Raw genomic sequence first — 21,064 nt, 5'->3', positions numbered from 1 at the left:
GATCTCCTCACCACACACACACACACACACACATACACAGACACACACACACCTCTGCAGCATGAAGTTTCATTAGGTTTTTTTCCTTTTTGTTTTTACAGCACAACATCCAGCAGCACATTTTCACTTATCCACTCCTTACACGACTGACCTTACAGATTCCTCCCATTTACTTTTTGTGTTTATTTTGATCATTTTCTTAGAAATAAACAAGTTTATTTAGTATACCCATGCTCCTTCCATCTTTTTTGTGCAGAGAGCCGGGCTGTAACATCTACATCTGGATCACTATCCACTATAGGCCTACTTAGGCTTGTCAAATCTGGACCACATTTACACATAAACTATACAAAAAAACTATTTAAAACATCGTTTGAGATTTGTAAAAAACCATTGAATTTGAAGCAAAATTAAAAAGAGGGTTCAGGAGTTGGCTGACAGGAAAAAGAGCTAAAAGGAGAGTGAATATTTGACTTACACACTTTCATGAATGGTAATGTTGCTCTGTATCGCTGCTGGATGTGTAAAAAGGTAACCGTTTGCTAATGACGCGGCGGTGGTGCTGCCAAATGCGAGAAGACCATGAAGGCATCACGGACCCTGCTCCCCACCGGCAGAGGGCGACAGCGGGCGGCGGGACCACAGCAGCGTCACCACCACCGAGGAAGCGTGAAATGTATGGTTGGTTGTCATGTGTCATGCAGTCTGGCTGGCGGTCAGCTGACAGAGCGGACCCGTTTGTGATGTTTACTTTCTTTGTTTAGTGCGTGTACCTGCGTTTTTCTTTGAATGAATGCAGCGCTATGCTTCGCCACGGAGAACCATGGTAGTCGTGAACTCGGTGCTGAAGCTCGTGCAGAGGCAGACGTACACCTGTCTGTCCCACCGATACGGGCTATACCTCTGCTTTGGGGGGATCGTCCTCATGATAGTTTCCGCCTTTCAGTTTGGAGAGGTGAGGTTCCTCTGTCTTCCTAACTCCAGTCATGTGTTTGGATGAGCTAACGTCTTCCCTCTTCGGTAACTGTTTTCAGTGTAGCACGGGTGGCTCGGGCTGAGCCTGGGTCTGTTGCGTTCAGGCACCGTCTCACCAGATTACACTCAAAAATATGCTTCTTTTAAAGCAATCAACGTGTCAATTAAACTAAACTATCTTGTTAAATCAGTAAGTGAGGCGCTTCACGGACCTTTGGGGTACTCCTGGAAGTTCGGCTTCAAAATAAATCACACAGCACTTTATTTCAAGTAAAATGATAATCAGCCCTCTGCGTTTTTAAGATAAACATTTTTTGCTGAAGAAGCTTTGTTAATATCACGCCAAGCTATTAATGAAGCTCAGATTTTTTATTATAAGTTCTTCTTGTGTAAAATTATTGAAGTTATGTACCTGTGCAGATGATAAAGGAAAGTACAATGTTTTGAATGTGGTTTAGTTTCGTAGCCTTGGCTTTAGTTGATATTTGGGACGTAACCACATGAGAGCAACGTGTCCCAGAGGACTGCATCATGTAATGTCTTCTTCTCTTCATGCAGGTGGTGGTAGAGTGGAGTCGAGACCAGTATCATGTGCTGTTTGACTCCTACAGAGACAATGTGGGTGGAAAATCCTTCCAAAGCAGGTGAGAAAAATGCAGCATTTATGAGTAATTTATGATAAGTTCACTATTGTGTCACTCCCTCGTTCAGTCTAATGTGATTCTGTACATAGCTCACTATTTTTGCTGAAGTTACAGTAAGAAGTGCAAAATCTTTTTGGGTGGGGTTAACAAGGATAAAAAAAAACTGTGCAAACCCAGAGCCCACTTTCTGCAGAAACATTTCTTCATGCCACACGAGCCTGTCCGTACCCTTCCTTTTCAGAGAAATCTGAAAGAACAGGACGTGATGTAGCCATGCATGAACTAAAAACTAATTTGGTGCACTGGGGAGGGAAACAGGGTCACAGCCTTGCAGTTTGAGCACTGTCTGAGTGATGAGTGTTTCTCTTTGCAGGCTCTGTCTGCCCATGCCTATTGATGTAGTGTACACGTGGGTGAATGGCACAGACATGGCTCTGCTGAAGGAACTGAAGGTGGTCAAAGAGCAACTGGAGGAGGAACAAAGAGCTCTGAGGTAGCTGGGGCCCCACACTCTGTGCCGTTGTAATGCTGAAGTCGAGTTTGATGGTTATGTAGAAGTAATGTAGGCTGTAATACAATTATAACGGCCGTACAATTAAAATGAACCTTTATCTTGCTACAGAAGGTGTTGTCTTGTTATATATGAAGCAAACACACTCACATAACTTTCAGGTTTTCACTTGAATACAGTCAGAATTAGCACACAAGCTTGAGCTGCAGCGTTATCACTTTCACTTTGATTGGCTTGTTCAGACATTCCCCCCAGAAGAAGAGGGATCGAAGGTCTGACTAACTCTAACTGAGGAGAAATTTCCCATGTTTTCTTCTCTCAACAGTTAACATGAAAAAAAAAAAAAAAAAAGTATTAAAATGTTGCAGCTGCTGTGTTTATCGGTTTCTACTGACCTCCTCAAACAGCGCAGTGCTGTGCAGTGTTGTCACTCTAGGTGCTTCATGACGAAAATAATGTGAATTTGTTGCACACAGGGAACGCCTGGGGAAAAATGCAAGTGAGACAACTGAAGCGCCAAAAGACAGGTGAGTCTGAAGGTGTGACGGGTGTGTGATGATTCATGGTCATTTTACAGGCTGCATTTAGTTTTGTTGTTGAATTGTATTGAGGTTTTTCTACTAATTTGTCCAATCATTTTGCATCACTGATGGCACTAAATAACAAATGACCTGTCGGTATATAACATAATACCCAAAAGTTTAATACAGCAAGAAATATGAAAGAGATAGCTAGTGCTGTGTAAATGGTGAAAAATCTACATTGTCTTATTACACATCACCGCCCTGTCCTCTTTATTAGGTACACCACTACAGTCTAATGCAACCCACTGCAACAGCCCTGCCACACTTTCTACCTTTATGATACTGATAATGCACAGATTTCTGTTCATTTACATGTCTGTTACTAAGGTTGTAGTTGGTGGTGGCGGCACTTCACTGGACTGCATTATATTGAAGTATATCACAGCCCAGTTCAACACCACTGTTTTTAGAGGTTATTGTCAGACTGTTACTTTATCATAAGGACTGACAGTTAAAGTCACGATGAAACAGCAACAGCGGCTTTAATGTTGAAACAGGAAGTTGAGTTGGGTTATACCACAAGTACATGTTCATATCCATACTCATACTCACATTCAGAAGTGTGAACTGGTGGGATATCAGTTAGCTTGGGCTTTATTTGTACATTGTATGTTTATTTGTGAGGCGCAGCATTAATAATAAATAGTTTAGAGTTTTTATAAACACCTTTTGTGTGCAGCATGTTGATCAGAAAGTAGCAAGAATATCATACATACATTTCTTTGAATTTGTGGCATTATTTTTTCTTTTTGTAAAACAAGTGTCTTGCAGCTTGAAATAAATTTCTTATGAGGTCGAAAAGTCGTTTTGCATTTTGCACTGACTGAAATGATCAACTCTTGTGACAATGCAAATCTTAAAACCAACACAGCTTGTTGAACCACAGAGAGGTTTTGAATTTTAAGGAAGGTGTTTCCTGTGTGTTTACCACTGATATGTTATGGCCGATAAAGAGGAGCGGTCTCTTCTTCTCGTGTTAACCGCAGACACACAGAGGGGCTCGATGCAACACTTGTGTAAAGGAAACTGTTTGCTAAATGTGTGAACTTGACTCATTTCATGCATATAACTATTTTTAAATTAATGGAGCTCATCTCAATAGGAGTTTGAAATATAAAATTAAAGTTTTTTTTTCTTTCTTTTCTTTATCTTTTCCCCCTGTCCATCGGTTTGCAGTGTTAAGCCAGAATGCCTGCTGTCCCACTGCATCATAGCGCCCATGCTGGCGCTGGACCCCGCTCTGCCAGCCAACGTTACACTCAAAGAGCTGCCGTCACTCTCTCCCTCGCTCTCTGCTGCCAAAGAGCTGCTGCTGATGAACAAACCCTTCCACCCGTCCACCACCGCCTCTGTGGTCGTCTTCCATTCGCAGGCTGACGGTAAAAAACAAAAAAGAAACACACAAAATGAATCCAGAAACATCAACATTTTTTTTTTTTTTTTTTTAAGGAATAAAGTGTGTGAGAGAAAGTGAGAGATTCTGCTGGGTGAGCAACAAAAAAAACACTGGCGGTGTAATAACTGAACCCAGCAGGCACATTATCACTGAGATGTGAAAATTTATTTACAATGCAAAAAAAAAAAAATGTTATTTGAAGTGCGATTAATGAGTAACCAGGAAGTGATGGCGTGTGGTGGGAGTGGGAGAAAAGCAGCATGATGATCAGTAGAGTGAAACTGAGAGCTGGGGTGGGATGATGTGACCAGTTTGATCGTTTCTTTTCCAGCAAGAGTCACAACACACTCAACGTGTCTCTAAATGGACTCTGTTTGTGACACATGCAGGACCTTGTGCAGGCGTAGTATCAAGCAGTTCACCTGCAGTGGAACATTGTGGTTTTTTAAAAAGCATCACAGGGTTTATGTTGCGTTTAAAGGCTTTATAACCCAGTGGTATACTGCAGTTTTGTTAACATGACGTGCTGCTCGACACCCACGCGAGAAAGGGGATGAATAGAAATCTTTTTGCCCCATTCCCTCCTCCTGGTGTGATGTTGCTCAGTTGATAACCTCAGTGGATGAACTCTATTATTACAGGCCTATTATCTTTTTTTCTTTTTTTTTTTTTCTTCCATTTTTATATTTATTATTAATAGAACAGACGAAGGAGAAAGAATGGCAGAAATAAGTCAAATAGTTTAACTGCAGGAAAAGTAAATTTATCAGCGTGTTTCTCAGCCTTTGTGGTGGGACTGAGGTGACACTGCCTCCACCTTGACACCCCTCACCCCCCCTCCCCCCCTTTTCGCCCTTTTTTTTTTTTTTTTTTTTTTTTTTTTTTTTTTTTTTTTCCCCTCTGTATGTATCAAGTATCGTGTGTGTGTAGCATAAAATGAATAATGGGTGGCGTGGAGCTGCGGCTCTTAATCGTATTTAAGCAGCACGTCGACCGAGATCAGGGCAGTTTATCAGAGTGTATACGTTGACAATCCTTCACGGCTGGGTGTTGGAACTGTGCAACTGCTCAAGCGATGAGCTGCACCTGTTCATTTGTTCAGTGTGTTTGACAGAGTATGACTCATTCATGTCGTCAACCAACACTTCAAGTCGTCAGTCTGGTTTGTGACACCAGAAAGTCTGTGTGTGTGTATGTATGTGTGTTTTAGAGACACTATATCTGTACACATGAAAGCACATTGACATTGTGTTCTTGTTTATTCATTGGTCTTCACAGCTGATAAAGCCTATACCGATGTGTCCAAAGAAGATCAGAAATTCTCTGTGTCCAGATGTTACCTGGTGAGTTCACAACTGTTATTAACTGAGTGAAAACTGGGTCTGATTTCACATACATCCTCAGCAGATCCTCCTGTCCTCTCTGAAGATTACACAGCGCTGGTATGGGACATGTTAGTGTACTTGTGCATTGTGTGTTTTGCAGACGACAGATAAAGAGGCTCCAGGCCTGATCCGCATGCAGGCTCTGGCCTACCTGAGCGGCTTCCCAGCATCCTTCAAGGAGACGGAGCCGCTGAGAGTCAAACTGCCCTCTGTCATAACCAACAAGATCAAACAGGTACGATCTCCTCAGTGATTACATTAGTGAGGTGAACTTTGTCAGCAATAAGAAAGAACAAGGAAACAACTTGTTTCCTGATTGAAATAGTTCCTGGTGGTGGAGCGATGCAAAGATTTGTTGTTAATAATTGGAAAAAGAAACATGCAGAAATAAGTGTTCAGAAGTTTGTCATTTCACTTGCAGTGATTCGTATTTGTTTTTGTTTTTTTTTTCACCCAGTGTGGCTTTTATTTTGAAATCATTCTTTTATCATTATTACAGAATTGACAAAACCACATGTTTTGATACCTCTGACCTTTTTCCTGTAAGGTTCTCATTAGTTTAAAATATAAATCTCTTTTGATGCATTTTTCCCCAAAGTGTAACCTGGGAAAAATGTTATAAATCACTGAAACATCCAGTAGGTGCTTAAAAAGGAGGATATTTTAAGTTTGTTACAAAACAGCAGGTGGCAGAGTTGCACACAATCGGTGCACAGTCAACACTCATTGCTTTTGGCTTTCTTTAATTAATGGTGTTACTTACCTGATGAGGAGACTGTGCATTATTTCCGTAAGGTTTTTTGGACGTTGTGTCATGAGTGACGAGGTAAAAGGAAACTTTAACTTCACTGACTTTGCCACCAGATGTCGCTCTTACAGTGTCTTACCTCAGTGCTGAAGGATGATTGTACATCATTATTACTTCAGACATATACTGTGTTTTTTTTTTTTTTGTTTTGTGTGTGTGAGCACAAATTCAGCTTTTGGTATTTTTATACATCATAGGAGCGTAACCTAAGAGTGGCCTAATCACAAATGTCAAATCCTCCTTGGAGAGGGGGTTGTGCCGTTCCGCTAAATACGGTCTTTTTCTATTTTAAACAGTTATGCTGTGATGTGGATAAAGAGCCTCTGTTTAGCTCGGCAGCTGGCAGATTGCGTCTAATAATTTTTCACTAATCACAACTGTATATTTTGAGGGGGAGGAATGCCACTAACGAGAGTGGATTACTCTGAAATAATCAAAGAAAACAAAACGGCGAAGGCTGGAGCTGAGTTGACCCCGTCACACCAGCAGGCGTGGGACATTATACTCACATGGCCGATGAGACTTAATAATATAATCTGATGAGTCGGATTTATTTGAGAACGTAAAGAGACGAGAGCGCGCTGATGCTAGCAAGACTGTCTGACAGGGAGGAGCAGGAAAACCGGTGACGCTCATCAGGGAGGCAATAAAGCTCAAGACAAACAAAACACAAATAAAAGAAAATAAATATATGCAAATAACTTTAAATAAAAATAGAAATGTCAGAGGAAAGAAGCTAAATGTGTAAAAATGTAATAGAAATAAGTTAAAAAATAAAAATAAAAAATCTTGGGATACTTTGGATTTTCCTTCTTTTTTTAAATGCTAATTTAAAAAAACAAAGCGTAATAATCCTTTTAAATACTGTTTGAAAGGTGTTTTTTACAACTGAAACAAAGAGTTAATTCTTATCCTTTCAATTCAAGGTCTACTTACTTTTTCCAGAGGATTTATCCACATCACACGGTCTTCACCAGCAGGGGGAGTTTGCTCTGTCATCAGCGAATGTCGAATAATAATGTTTATATAGAATAATGGAACATTTTAACGTCCACGGGTTCCCTGAATATCCCTCTGTCCGTGAAGGCCATGTGATATGATCAAAAGCAACTGAAAAAGCTAATAAGTGGACCTTGAGTTGACATTTTGTCAGAAAAAATCTTGTTTTCCTCTCACTCCATAACTTGCCAGAGAACAAACCCAGTAAATACAAAGACGGATCATAATCAACAAAAGATGAAACAGTCTGTGATACGTTGGACCGAGTTACATGTTTCTTAAAAAGATTTTTAAAATGAGGGTGAAAACCTGCAAAACCTCAAATATATAAACATACTGTATGTAATAGTCACAGTTGTACAAGAATCTATAAACTAGCTGCTACTCTGACCCTCAGGGGCTCAGAAGCGCTGTAACTTTGTATGTGATGATATGTAGGTTAACGGCATTTAACCTACATATCATCATCGAACCCAGTTGTCCCATCATTCCCTGCGTTTGTCTCCAGGTTTGCTCCCGGTCATGTGATAATAACCAGCGGCATTCAGGCTGTAACCTTAGCTGGCGGTGCGGGGGTTAACATTAGAACAACTGTTTGGAGTGGCGTGGCGCCAGCCAGCACGCTGAAAGGTCACCAAGATTTTACTGACCCCCTCGCGACTCTCGGACACACCCTGGCATCTCGTATACATGTATTTATACCTGGCTTTACCTGCTTGACACTAGGTTTGATATTTTGCAAGTGGGGGAAGCTGGAAGAGGAGTTGCAGGACTAAAATGGGGAAGTGTGTGTGTGTGTGTGTGTGTTGTGTTGGAGATGATCCTGAGACATCTGAAGCCGCTCAGAGTCCAGGAAAGAGGATGGAAAGTGTGTGTGTGCGCGCGCGTGTGTTTGCCGTCGGAGGGATTCTAGGTACACAATGCACAGGTTGGATTTCAAGGTGTTTCCTGGTGTCGCCGGGCCAGTTCTGTGAAAGAGGGATGATGTGCATAGTGTGGAAGGAGAGGCTGAGCAGTGAGAGAAGGTCGGTATTTATAGCTGGTGTTAGACCGAGTGCTATGGTGATGAAAGCTGCCCCACAGCCCCGATCATCTGCCCGTGCTGTCGTCTGTCGAGACCTGCCCCGAGTGTTTGTGTGAGAGCCTGCTGATGTGTTTGTATTAGCGTGTGTTTTTATCGAGGCCTGCGGGCGTCCACACGGTGGCTCGTCTCCTCCATGAAGGAAAATTCAAGATTCAAAGGTTTTAATTCTCACATGCTCATATATGTGCGGAGTGGTGTGTGGTCTTAAAGACAGTAAATAATTATAATTGGGATAAGCCAAAATAAGAAAAATAAAATATAAACATTTAAAGATAAAATTATAGATATGCAGTATTTAATATATATTCATATTAAGATGTTAAAATGTATATTGTCACAGTGTGAATGTGGGCTGTGCAGTTTTTGTATACTATATTCTATACTAACATTTAGTGCCTGCCTCAGTGCAGAGATGCAGCTCATTGGATATGAAACTTCGACATATGTTTTTAAATAAAGCTTCAAATAGTCATTATTTTCATCAGCATTTAATTGGCTGATTATTTCTTAATTAACTGTTTAATTATTAAAATCTTCACACTTGAGAAACTGAAACCAGGGAAGTTTTGCTTGAAACTGACTCACATTATTGATTAATTATCAATGTTGTTGCAAATATATTTTCTGCTGATCAACTGATTAATGACTTAATGATCCAGTTTTTGGTAAAAAAATAAACTCAGTCATGTAGCTCTAGGAAGGAGTTAATAACACATCTGTAATAACTCCAGCTGTGTCTCTTCCTTTTCCCACTGTAGAAGCATTAGTGCTTCAGTCTCCTCAGACTGGGTTTCAGACCTGGACTCTGCGGGTGATGCAGGATGACGCAGCGTCCTCGGCGCTGCATGCCATCTGCGAGAAACGATCACTCACCACTGAGTTAATTAGTTTACCCAGAGGGTCAACTCAGTTTTTTTAGACTAATTACATTTTCTTCTCTCATACAAGCCACAGTGATCACAGTTTATAATGTGATGAGAGTAAAATACACATGGGGCGTGTTAATACATGTGGTGTGGAGTAACTGTAGCTGCTGCCTGGAGGACGTGACAGTGAGCTGATGAAGCTTTTTCAACATTAAATTTCACCTCCAGTACGAGCACTGCTGATGCAGCTCGTCTTTCTCTGTCCTCTGCATTGTAACTATCACATTTCTCCATATTTTTTAATGCTGCTCGACATTGTTTTTCTTGAGAACGACAGTTTTCTTTTTCTAGACGAGACAAATAAAAAATCAAAAAAATCAGTTGTCCACTTCCAGGTTTGGAAATATTGTGATGCTGTGGTAAATCAGAGTACTGTTGATTAGATAAGTTGTTTATGTTGACAAATGTTAAAACAAGACGGTAATAACGTCATAATTATGGAATAATGCATGATGCAAAACCTATTGTTACAGTGGCACAAGTGCAGAGTGATAAAGTCTGTAAACTGACTCAGCAGTGTTTGGTATGTTACAGCAATAATCGCCTGACGTTTCCTGACATTACCAGTAAGCTCGTGGTCATACCAGACCAAGAGCGGCTGTAGCAGCAAAACTGCTGAAAGTACTTAATTAAACAATGATGCTTTTTATTGCTAATGAAATCAACTTTTCTAATGAGGAAGGACGTGTTACTTCTTCTTTCTAAAGTGACTCACTCGTCTTGTGAGTCTTGCTAAGACATTTTTATTCTTAGCTTTGCTAGAAAATGGAAAAACATACTTTCTAATAAAAGACTGGGAACTAATCAATCATTGGAAAATAAATAACCACATTTAATTTGTGGTTATGGATTCCAAACATGTTGTGGGGTCTTATGACGCAGGGTAAATCTGGACCCTGTGATTTAGTTGGTAACATGTCAGAAAATTGTCCAACCAACAAATTATAAATTGGTTTATGAAACGTAATCAACACGTTCTCCAAGGACTTAAGATTATTTCAGTTTTAACTAATTGAAAGTAATGTCTGATGAAGTGAGTGAACAGGCTTACGTGCTTACAGGCAGGCGAGTGCCTGCGTGAGGCCACCACACACCTCTGCTTTGTGTGCATGTGTTAGAGCATTATCAAGACTATAAAGAGAGCTATAATAAAGATGGCAACGTGATCCGGGGCTTGCCGTCTCCTGACTGGACCCCGCTGTGTGTATAAGTCTCAGAAATCCTCCTCACCTAAAAACAGGAGCAGAGAGGAGCGGACGAGTGGAGGCGGAGCACCAGCTCATGTGAGATGTTTGGGTTCAGTCTTTTTCTGGGAAGCTCAGAGTTTGAGAGATGAGAGAGGAGGGACAGATGGTTTAAAGCAGACAAGGCCATGGGTAACTCTCTCACATGCATCACACACACACACACACACAGTCCTGATGCCTCACATAGCTCCCCTGAGGTCAGACAGAGAGCCACCTCCTTGATACCCCCATGGATAAGATGACGTCACAGAATTTTCTGAACTCTCACCCCCTTAAACACACACACAAGCTCTCTCTCTCTCTCTCTCTCTCTATCTCTCTCTCTCTCTCTCTATCTCTCTCTCTCTCTCTCTCTCTCTCTCTCTCTCTCTCAAGGCTACAGCAGATGCTTCCACACAAGCTTCATATCTGCCCTATAGATACGAGGTCAGAGGTCACGCTGTGTGCTTCGAGCCCAAATCACATTAAGTCTTGTCATTTTTTCCGCTCAGTCGTCTCCGTCTTTCTCCATCCTGCTGTCCCGATGATGGCCTCATGCTCTCTGTCACAAGCCTGGCCCTGAGGCTAAATCACGTAGATCAGCATGTGACTTCATCCCTGAGAAATTACTGTTCAGGGATTTTCCACAGTGCATGTGGTGATTTATAATTTTTTGACTTAAAGGGGAAACTAGAGATTTTGCATGTTGACAGCGAGGTCACCTGATAAAGGCAGTGTCTCCTGAGACTCTGGAGTGAACTGAGAACTTGAGGCTTTCCAGCTGGGAGACATTGTTATTTTAGCATGTTAGCATGCTAACATATGCTAATTAGCACTTAACACACAGTACGGCAGAGGCTGAGGGGAATGTCATTAGTTTTACAGTCACAGTCTACAGCAATTCTTCCAGCAGTTGTCAAGATGGTTCACTCAAATCCAAAAATGTCAACCTCATAGTGGTGGTTGAGGAGAAATCACTGGATCATGAATGCCTTTACATAAATCTGTGTTTGGAGCTTGACCAATAAGAGGGACTAAAAAAATCTTGTTTTTAAATGTTCGTATTTAGTAGGTTCAAAATGACTGGAGTGTCATTCAAGCAGATAACACCTGCCCGTTTGTTTCTTTGTCCCTCAGTTTGAGTTGTACTCTGAGGCGAGCATCGCCCTGCTCCACCTGAAGACCCCACAGGACTTCTCCGATCTGACGCAGCAGGCTAAAAAGAACCTGACCCTGGATGGGAAAGAGTTAACCATCAGCCCCGCCTACTTGTTCTGGGACCTCACCGCTATCTCACAGGTACGACTGGTCCGTCCTGTCCCTTTTGATATGCATTAAAATATGGATATTAAAGTAATGAAGGCCATGTATCTTGGTAGGGCTGAAACCCTGTTGGTTTGTTGTGAACATAGACAACATAGATGGAGATGCAGTCTAAGTATTAATTGTTCAGCTCTTTCTCTGTTTGTCCTCTTCAGTCCAAACAGGATGAAGATGTTTCAGCCAGCAGATTCGAGGACAACGAGGAGCTCCGCTATTCGCTGCGCTCGGTGGAGAGACACGCCCCCTGGGTGCGTCACATCTTCATCGTCACTAACGGGCAGATTCCCTCCTGGCTCAACCTGGATAACCCCAGAGTTACTGTTGTCACACATCAGGTAAAATTGAACTTCTCCCACACTGCACTCTGTGCTAGTGTTGGACTGTGGGGCCTATTTTTGATCTTATGTCAAGTATTAAGGTTAAAAAGCAACTTAATAATTCTGATATATCTGGAGCACATTCCACACCGTCAAATTAACAAACAAATTTCTTTAGGGATTGTTTTGAGACTCGCAGAAAATAATGGTTCCATAAATGGTTTGCAAACGAAACATTATTTTATTCCCATAAAATTTGTTTTTCTTTGACTTGTAGGATGTCTTCCTGAACAACAGCCACCTTCCCACCTTCAGCTCCCCCGCCATAGAGACACACATCCACCGCATCCCAGGGCTCTCCCAGAAGTTTATTTACCTCAACGATGACGTGATGTTTGGCAAGGACGTCTGGCCGGACGACTTCTACAGCCACTCCAAAGGACAGAAGGTGTGAACACAACATGAAAAGTGCTCGCAGTGAGGTTCAGGTTGAAATCTGTGCCGCAGTTTGATGATGAAATGCTACAAACTGACCTTCACTCTCATCTTTTCTCACTTCTCTGCAGGTGTATCTCACCTGGCCTGTTCCCAACTGTGCTGAGGGCTGCCCAGGATCCTGGATCAAAGATGGGTACTGTGACAAAGCCTGCAACAACTCTGCGTGTGACTGGGATGGAGGAGACTGCTCCGGTAAAAAGAAACACCGTTTTTTTTGTGTGTGTGTGTGTGTGTGTGTGTGTGAATGTGAATAAGCTTGTTTTTGTCGTGCGTGTCTAATGTGCTGTTCCCTCTCTCTCTGACAGGTGCAGCTGGGAATAGTCGCTTCGGTGCAGGGGTCGGTGTTGGCGTGCCCGGTGGAGCTGGTGGACAGGTGTGGCAGTTTGCAGGTGGTATGGGAGGCCTTGGGGGGACGTCCTACTGTAACCAAGGCTGTGCCAACTCTTGGCTGGCGGACAAGTTCTGTGACCAAGCCTGCAATGTGCTTTCATGTGGCTTTGATGTGGGCGACTGTGGCCAAGGTGAGTTTAAAGCAAATATACTGTGATGATGTTTTCTTTACACAGACGCATTTGGTACATGTCAGATTAAGGGATTAGTCCGGTGGCAGTCTGTATTTGTCTTACTTTCATTAAATCCCGTGAAAAGAACAAAACAAACAGGAACTGATTTTGAACAAGTGTTGTTTGTTTTGGAAAAAAAACACTGACATGTTCCTTCATTACCATGAACACACACTGTAGTTTATTTAGATTCAATCCCACATACACTGTCCTGCTGCCGTGAATACTCACTAGAGCTCTGAATTGGTTTTAATCCACAGCTGAAAATAGTTCCCAAGAAATACGCCTTTAACTCCACTTTTTGTTTCTACTAATAAAAATCTAGAGTATCGCCTTATATTACACGATCATGTGTTTGTGATGTCTGCAGAGCACTTTGGCGAGCTGCACCGTGTGACCCTGCGGAGGAACCAGAGCCTCTACACCCTCCCAGTGGGCGAGGTCAGGCCATATTTCAGCTTTAATGGACTCGCTCGCAGAGTCTCTGAGGCCCACGTCAGCGACAGCCCCGTGGTCCGCCACACCTCCGTCGCCAACAAATGGAAGACCGTTCACTTGCTTCTTTATCCCGGCCACAACGCCAGCCAGATCCAGTACAACCTCACGTTCCAAAGAGAAGACGACACGGAGTTCACGATGACCTTCGGCGTAGCTGTCGACACCCGCGAGGTTCCTCAGGCGAACGTGTCCAAGACTGCGAGCAAAGACGCCGGCAAAGAGGCGAAGCCGACACCAACTCCTGAGCCAGTGTTCCCTTTCTCAGATATTCCTGAGGACAAACGGGGTCCTAAGATCCAGAGGAGGCGGCCTGGCGAACCCCACGTTGTCATAGAGGTTCCTTCACTCAATGTGTCACTTTTACCGGCTGTTGTCCGCACCGAGCTGCAAAAGCTGGAGGAGAAGCTTCTGACCGGTGACATTACTGTGAAGGGTTATAACCTCACGAAGGCTGAACTTCTTAAGCCTTACAAGACGCTGGCTGAACAGCAGCAGGTCATCCATTCACAGGCAGCTAATGAGGGTGCAGCCAAGGTCCAGGCAAAGCCCTATAAAGACTTGGAGGGAGAGTTAGAACCACCTCTGGAAGAGAAAGCTGGAAATGTTATTCAGAAAAATCTAAACTCAAAACAAGAGAAGTCCAGGAAAATCGTGACGGTGCAAGGCCCCCCGGTCATGCCTCTCATCCCCGTCCATATTGATGATAAGCATAAGGTAGAGTTTGTAAAACCCACATCTCATCCTCTGAATGCTGCCATTGAGAGGCCAATGACGTCCAAACTGCTGAGCAGCATTTCCAAAATCAGAAGCACTGAGAGTCACGATGAGCCGGCCAACGCTGCGGGAGGAGCTCCAGTCGGGAGGAGACTCCAGCACTTCACCTCCTCAGACCGAGGCTTTCTGCCATGGGAGAGGAGGAAGTACTTTCAGGCGCTCCTCGAGGTCAGTAGAGCCTATGCTTTGACTGTTTACCTGCGGTCATGCGTTTTAATTTCTTTTAGATATCACGTCCTTTGTGTCGATTCTACAGGAAGAGGAACGTCTGCAGAAAGAGCTGCTGTATGCGACTGGCGGCGGCGCCACTGGTCGAAGGCTGCAGGACACTTTTGCCGACTCCCTCCGTTACGTCAACAAGCTGCTCAACGGCCAGTTTGGCTTCACGTCCCGCAAAGTCCCCGCACACATGCCTCACATGATCGACCGACTCATCATGCAGGAGCTGCAGGACACGTGAGGCGCACTGTGAAATGTCTTTTGAATAAGTCTGTAGGTATTCCCCCCCGAAGAGGCGGCGTCTCGAACTGATCTGTGCTCTGTCCTTCAGATTCCCGGAGGAGTTCGACAAGACGTCAGGCCACCGCGTGCGTCACTCAGAAGACATGCAGTTCGCCTTTTCGTACTTCTACTTCCTGATGAGCGCTCAGCAGCAGCTCAACGTCTCTGAGGTGTTTGACGAGATCGACACCGATCATTCGGGCATCCTGTCCGACCGAGAGATTCGAACACTCGCCACCAGGATCCACGAGCTCCCTCTCAGCCTCCAGGTCAGTCCTGGCTGTGAACACATCTTCTCGCACTAACATTTGCAAGAATCCTTGTGGTTTTTTAAGTGTGTGTGTGTGTGTATTGTTTTTCTTTGTAGGATCTGACAGGCCTGGAGCAGATGTTGATAAACTGCTCCAAGACTCTCCCGACGAACCTGACCCAGCTCCACCTGGTGAACCCCACTCAGGAGACCTACTATGACCCCAGCATGGTGAGCCATACTTTAAAAGAACTGCAAATGACTTTGGGGGAAACAAAACAGAAAACCTGAATATGCACTTGTAATGTTGCATTAGCTGAATTATTTGGCTGAGATTCTGTATTTTTGCATCCACAGCCTCCTGTTACAAAAGGCCTCGTCCTTTACTGCAAGCCCATCACCGAGCGCATCCACAAAGCCTTCAGAGACCAGAACAAGTACAAGTAAGTCTTAACACAGTCTGATACTGATATTCTCTTTGGTTGCTGTTGCTAACATGTCTTTTGTTGGACAGGTTCGAGATCATGGGAGAGGAGGAGATAGCTTTCAAGATGGTGCGAACCAATGTGTCGCACGTGGTCGGACAGTTGGACGACATAAGGAAGAATCCGAGGTGAGGACGACTCTATGTTCGTCTTGTTTTCTTCTTTTTTTTTTGCCATATTTGTTGAACAAACTAACGTCTGTGTTTTTATTCTGCCAATCCCCAACAGGAAGTTCATCTGTCTGAACGATAACATCGACCACACCCACAAGGACGCTGCCACAGTCAAAGCCGTGCTCAGAGACTTCTATGAGTCCATGTTCCCGCTGCCGTCCCAGTTCGAGCTGCCCAGAGAGTATCGCAACAGGTTCCTGCACATGGAGGAGCTCCAGGAATGGTGCGCCATGAATTTTTAATATCGGATGAATTGCCATGAAATTTTGCACAGATGTCGCCTGTTTTTGTTTCCTCTAGCGCCACCGTGAGGTGAAAGGTTTGTCCATTAACAAGAGAGGACATTCCCATCAGCCTCAGCTGTGCCTCGTGTTAGTTGTTTCTTTGACAACATGCTGAGTTAAGATGGGGTAACATGTTACACGTTATACCTTCTAAACATCAGCATGTCAATAAAAGCATGTCGGGATGCTGATGTGAGTACAACCTCACAGCCTCAAGTGTGGCTGATTATCTTATATGAAGAGAGGACACGACTTGTTTTGTCCGAGCCACAGTCCAGAACCCAAAGAAACTCAGTTTACACTGATAGGAAACAGAAAAGGCTTGAAATCCTCACATTAGAGAAAATGACACAAGCGCATGTTAATAAGTGACAATTAGCTCATGTGGCCCGTTAATTGTCTGTCCACTAATTGAGTTGTTTCACGAATACGTAGCAGATTACATGATGTTTGAAAAGCACACATGCCACAGATGCACTCGGGTCCTTGTTGCACGTGTGCTGGTCATTTATCGGGCTCTTTTTTTTTTTTTTTCCCCCAGTCAGCCTAAGTTAAGAATTTGTGGCTGTCACCACATGGTTGTGAGTGTTGCCAGGTTGGAGCAGTGGGAATCCCTTGGGGGCTTTAGAGGGTTTTCATCAGGGATCCTGCTCCTGTGCTCGGGGGGCTTCAGCTGGAGAATGCCGGCCTCGCATAAAGACTTTAAAATTAGACCGAGCCGCCTCAGATCAGTCACTAGCTGTAGGATACCTATAAGATCATCACACAGCTGAGCCTCTCGTCTCCTCCCCTGCCTCTCCACCGTCTCCTTCTGTCTCTGGGTTTTTGAAGTGACAGGCGGATGGCGTTGGGTGATGTCACCTTGTCACCCTGTTGCCCTTCTGCCCTCTGCATACTGCCTGCTTCCGTCTTGTTACATCAGATCACAACTACTCTATCCTCCTGTGAGACACGCCGCCTCTGACGTTTCTCACCCAATCAGGAAACGCATATTTTAAGTGTTGGATGATGTAACAAAGGAAAGGGGTCTGTGTCTTTATTTAAAAACTAACTGAACTGTATTCTTTCCCAGGCGGGTGTATCGGGACAAGCTGAAGTTCTGGACTCACTGTGTCCTCGTGACACTCGTCATCTTCACCGTCATGTCCTTCTTTGCCGAGCAGGTCAGTATGTCCACCTGCGACCACTCACGGTTTATTTACACGTTCAGATAAAGACACACAAGACACCCCACTCACACATCTCTCGTTTTCCATGATTCACACTGGAGCTATGATTCAGGCCTCTGCTACCGAAATTCCACTGAGAGGTGCGTCCGTCTCATGTGTCGTGCTAGTATGACCAGCTGAGCCAGGACCTGACTTTACAGAAATGAAAGACCCCCAGCAGTCCTCTGTGAAAGGCGAGACTTGTCTGTCTTTGTTGCCTTGGATCACTTTAACCTTCTTTGTTGCCAGCTCTCCAGCTGAAAAGGTGTCCGGCGAACATTATAGCAAAGAATTTAAAAATAGGGATAGTGTTCTTGGATTAACTTTCCTGTCAGATTCTTCCAGATTAAGGATATAAACAAATGTCAAGAACTCTTAAACAAATACTGCTCGACCCAGGTTTGACATTGAGCTCTTATGAGGCGCTCTCCTAATCCAAAGGTTTCCAGTTTCTCCTCAGCGAACCTAAAGAAAGGTTAATAGTAGCAGTGACCTGTGGAGAATTTCCTCCCCCCACAGCAGCCTGCGGGACCAGTGTTCCCAGTGAGGAATGTGTCGGACTCGTCCACTGTCTCCATCACTGCAGAAAAAAGACGTTTGATGTGTTTTTTGGCACAAGATGAGCCTGGCTCTGCCACTGTCCAATATATTAAGACGGAGACATCTGAGTCAGCTATGAACAGTTTAACTAGAGAGATCAAAGTGTCCTCACCCCTCAGAGGGAGGTGACTGCTGTCCTTAGATTATCTTTGATTTCTGCCCTTCTGGGTCTTGATTATTGAAAAGAATTGGTCATTAATAAATAATCTGGCATATAAAATGGAGAATTTTCATTTTAACCTTTTGGTTTATGTACAGAATAAACAAACAAGGTGTAATGTGTTAATTGGTGAGCTTTAAAGGTGCTGGTCAGCTGATTTTGTTACTGCTGGACAGAGCAAGGCTAGATGTTAAGCTAAGCTAACCATCTGCTGGCTGTAGCTTCACGGTATCAAGCTTCTCGTCTAAATCTCTGCCAGAAAGTGATTATTAAGCGTATTTCCCCAAGTGTAGCTAAACTATGGAGGAGCAGGGATGTCAGAGGAAAAGTAATAAAGCATTTCCTTAATTTCATAATTTAATAGGCATTAAAAATAGTATACTAATAATACTATTAGCTAATCGGTTAGCTTAGTCATTTAGCTTCTCCATTTAGCTTTTGGGTGATACTCTGGGCCTTCAGTGCCAGTAAAACCCGATATGACTGGTCAGCTCTCCAACCAATCAAAGAGCTTGTTACATCCCATGGCCAACTGGGATAGTTTAACCTGGTTTTACAGCATTGAAGGCCCAGAGTGTCACAGAGTGGCTAAATGACTAAGCTAATCAATTAGTTAATAGGAAAAGGAAAAGCAGCAGGGAAATGGAAATTGAGTCCAGGAATGTATTCCCATTTTTAAATAGTTTTTCAAGTTCTATTATTTATTCATGAATTAATGAATGTATTTGTAAATGGTTTATTTAATGAGTTTTATGCTGTTCTTGTAAATCCATTTTTAAATCTGAGGCATTTATTGATGGATTAATCGCTCATTTAATTATTATTTTCAAGATCTCTATTAAAATATAAAATTATGGAAATGTTTTATTACTTTTCCTGTGACATCCCCGGTCCTCCATCCTAAACCCTATCCTCTATCATAGTCATCCTCTCGCTGACAGACAGTACTAGGCTTTCTTGTCTTTTCTAATCATTTCTAATCATGCAAGTCCGCCTCTCCCTGCAGCTGATTCTGCTGAAGCGAAAGCTGTTCCCCAGACGCAGAGTGAACAGGGACACCAACCCTGAGCGGGTGTGAAAGAGGACGACTTCCCTCTCCTCTCCTTCCTATGCTTCAACCTCCACCCCTCCTCTCCTGCTCGGTAGAGAGGACAGGAGAGGATCCAGACCGGGGGACTGGGTGGAAATGGGAATCTGAAGTCCTCAGTGCTTGTGGTTGCATCAGCGCGGACGGATCATAGAGACTCACGAGAGACGGCGGTGAAACATTTTTCAGATGATGATGGATGGGGCTGGCCGGTGAAGGGAATAACAGCCAAAAAGAAGAAGCCTGCACATCTTCTTTTCCGCCACTGGGGGCATCCGAGACTTTTCATACAACACACAAACGAACATAAAACACTCCCTCCACACTGCAGCACCCTCCTCTTGCCCTGTCCTCTCTGTCATTGATTGATGTGGTGTTGAGGTGTGAAAACACTTGATAGCAGCAGTTCGGGACTGCGTGTGTGTGTGTGTGTGTGTCAAAAGTTTTACCATATAATTCACAAACTATTGTGTTTGGAGCTGGTGCTTGAAACTAAAAGTCAAATAATTGATTGACAGAAGGAAAAAAAAAAAAAAAAATTAACTATTTCAAAAACGCATTAATCGTTTTTGTCACTTTTCAAGTAAAAATGCCAAACATCTGTTTGTGTCTGTTGCGTTTGGCTTTTACCCCTGTGGCTTCCTTTTAAAGACATAGAGCCAGGAGTGCATATAGGATGAATAGGAATAATCCATTTAAGTGTTGGTGATTGTCTTCGTCCTTTATCTTTAAATACATGAAAACTTGAAGTGCCTTCGTTGTTCATTCCTGCTTGTTTGAACTTTTTTTTTTTTTAATGTCTTCTTATAAATGTTGGCCAATGCACATCACACCCTAATTTAGCGATTTCCAATGAGAATGAATGGGCCATAGGATAATATATCATTCTTACCGTGGTACGAATGCAGTCGATTGTCGGAGCTACATGTCAGTGATACTACAGCTTTCATATCCGCCTGTATGTGTGTCCCCGTGGGACTCGACAGGATCGTTACTGTCTGAAATTCAGACCCCCTCAGCATGTTCTGTAACTTATTTTGGTTGTATTATTGTAACAGTGAACCAAGTGAGTGATGCACCTGATTTGAATGCTGAAGAATGTAAACATAAAGATGCTCATCACCTCTTCACACTCTTTTCCTCTGAATGTCAGTTTTACAAACTTCTTTATTACTATAATGTTAAACTAATACGGAAGTGACTCCCAGATGCTGTCGCTTTTTTGTCAGTCATATGATGTTCAGGGTGATGTAACCAGGCGAGACAATGAGTAATGAATTAGGAAATGGGATTTCCTCAGTCTGCATCAGTTCAATGGTTCTGCTGACTGAAATAAATGTGATTTGGTTCAGTCATCAGGTTGTTTTTCTTGTCCTGTGTGTGTGTGTGCATGTGTGTATACTGTGTCAGTGTAGCAGAGGACATTTACTCAAGTACTGTATGTAGGTACAACTGTGAGGTACTTGTGTATTTCCATTTCATGCCACTTTCTACTTCTACACCATTAAGACTTCATAAGGAGATATTGCACTATATTTACTTGACAACTATAGTTAATAGTTTACACATAATCTCTGTCTAGCTGAGCCCCCCTGTTACTTTTCAGTTTTATTATAAAATACTGTTTTGTGCCTTAAGAGGTAAAAACTATCACGTATCTCACAAAAGCAAGACTAAGAATCTGCAGCCATGCTAGCAGCTCTTAGGCATCATGAATGTCTGTGTGACATTTTATGGCAATCCATCCAGTAACTGACGGACTAGCTCTCCCATCCCAAGAGCCAAAGATTATATACCAGAGATAA

The 21,064-nt window shown here is 43.1% G+C and overlaps 1 protein-coding gene across 4 annotated transcripts; it reads left to right on the top strand.

Annotated features, from left to right (window-relative positions):
• Nucleotides 1-704: 704 nt before the first annotated feature.
• Nucleotides 705-20,614, top strand: gnptab (N-acetylglucosamine-1-phosphate transferase alpha and beta subunits). 4 transcript variants are annotated; one of them, XM_022749737.1, is made up of 21 exons: nt 705-955; nt 1,534-1,619; nt 1,993-2,112; nt 2,607-2,657; nt 3,891-4,093; nt 5,389-5,453; nt 5,596-5,730; nt 11,676-11,837; nt 12,017-12,196; nt 12,456-12,626; nt 12,745-12,868; nt 12,988-13,197; nt 13,610-14,679; nt 14,768-14,967; nt 15,062-15,281; nt 15,380-15,493; nt 15,620-15,705; nt 15,777-15,875; nt 15,976-16,143; nt 17,277-17,367; nt 19,179-20,614. In XM_022749737.1, exons 1-21 carry the CDS (start codon nt 794-796, stop codon nt 19,248-19,250), a joined length of 3,789 nt encoding a protein of 1,262 aa, XP_022605458.1. In that variant the 5' UTR covers nt 705-793; the 3' UTR covers nt 19,251-20,614. The 4 variants fall into 4 exon arrangements, with proteins under 4 accessions (XP_022605458.1, XP_022605457.1, XP_022605459.1 ...); XM_022749736.1 differs by having other exon boundaries at nt 12,982-13,197; XM_022749738.1 differs by lacking the exon at nt 1,993-2,112 and having other exon boundaries at nt 12,982-13,197.
• Nucleotides 20,615-21,064: the final 450 nt, after the last annotated feature.

This window comes from Seriola dumerili, unplaced genomic scaffold (genome assembly GCF_002260705.1).
Source record: "Seriola dumerili isolate Sdu_G_001 unplaced genomic scaffold, Sdu_1.0 BDQW01000138.1, whole genome shotgun sequence".
NCBI classification, from domain to species: Eukaryota; Metazoa; Chordata; class Actinopteri; order Carangiformes; family Carangidae; genus Seriola; species Seriola dumerili.
This window is presented reverse-complemented; position numbering and strand designations above follow the sequence as displayed.

Bases quoted from the DNA above. Each gene is read 5' to 3' on its own strand.
- gnptab (XM_022749736.1), top strand. From the start codon at position 794: ATGCAGCGCTATGCTTCGCCACGGAGAACCATGGTAGTCGTGAACTCG. The intron at 12,627-12,744 runs GTGTGAACACAA...ACTTCTCTGCAG, and splicing joins GCCACTCCAAAGGACAGAAG to GTGTATCTCACCTGGCCTGT. The intron at 15,706-15,776 runs GTAAGTCTTAAC...TTTGTTGGACAG, and splicing joins AGAGACCAGAACAAGTACAA to GTTCGAGATCATGGGAGAGG.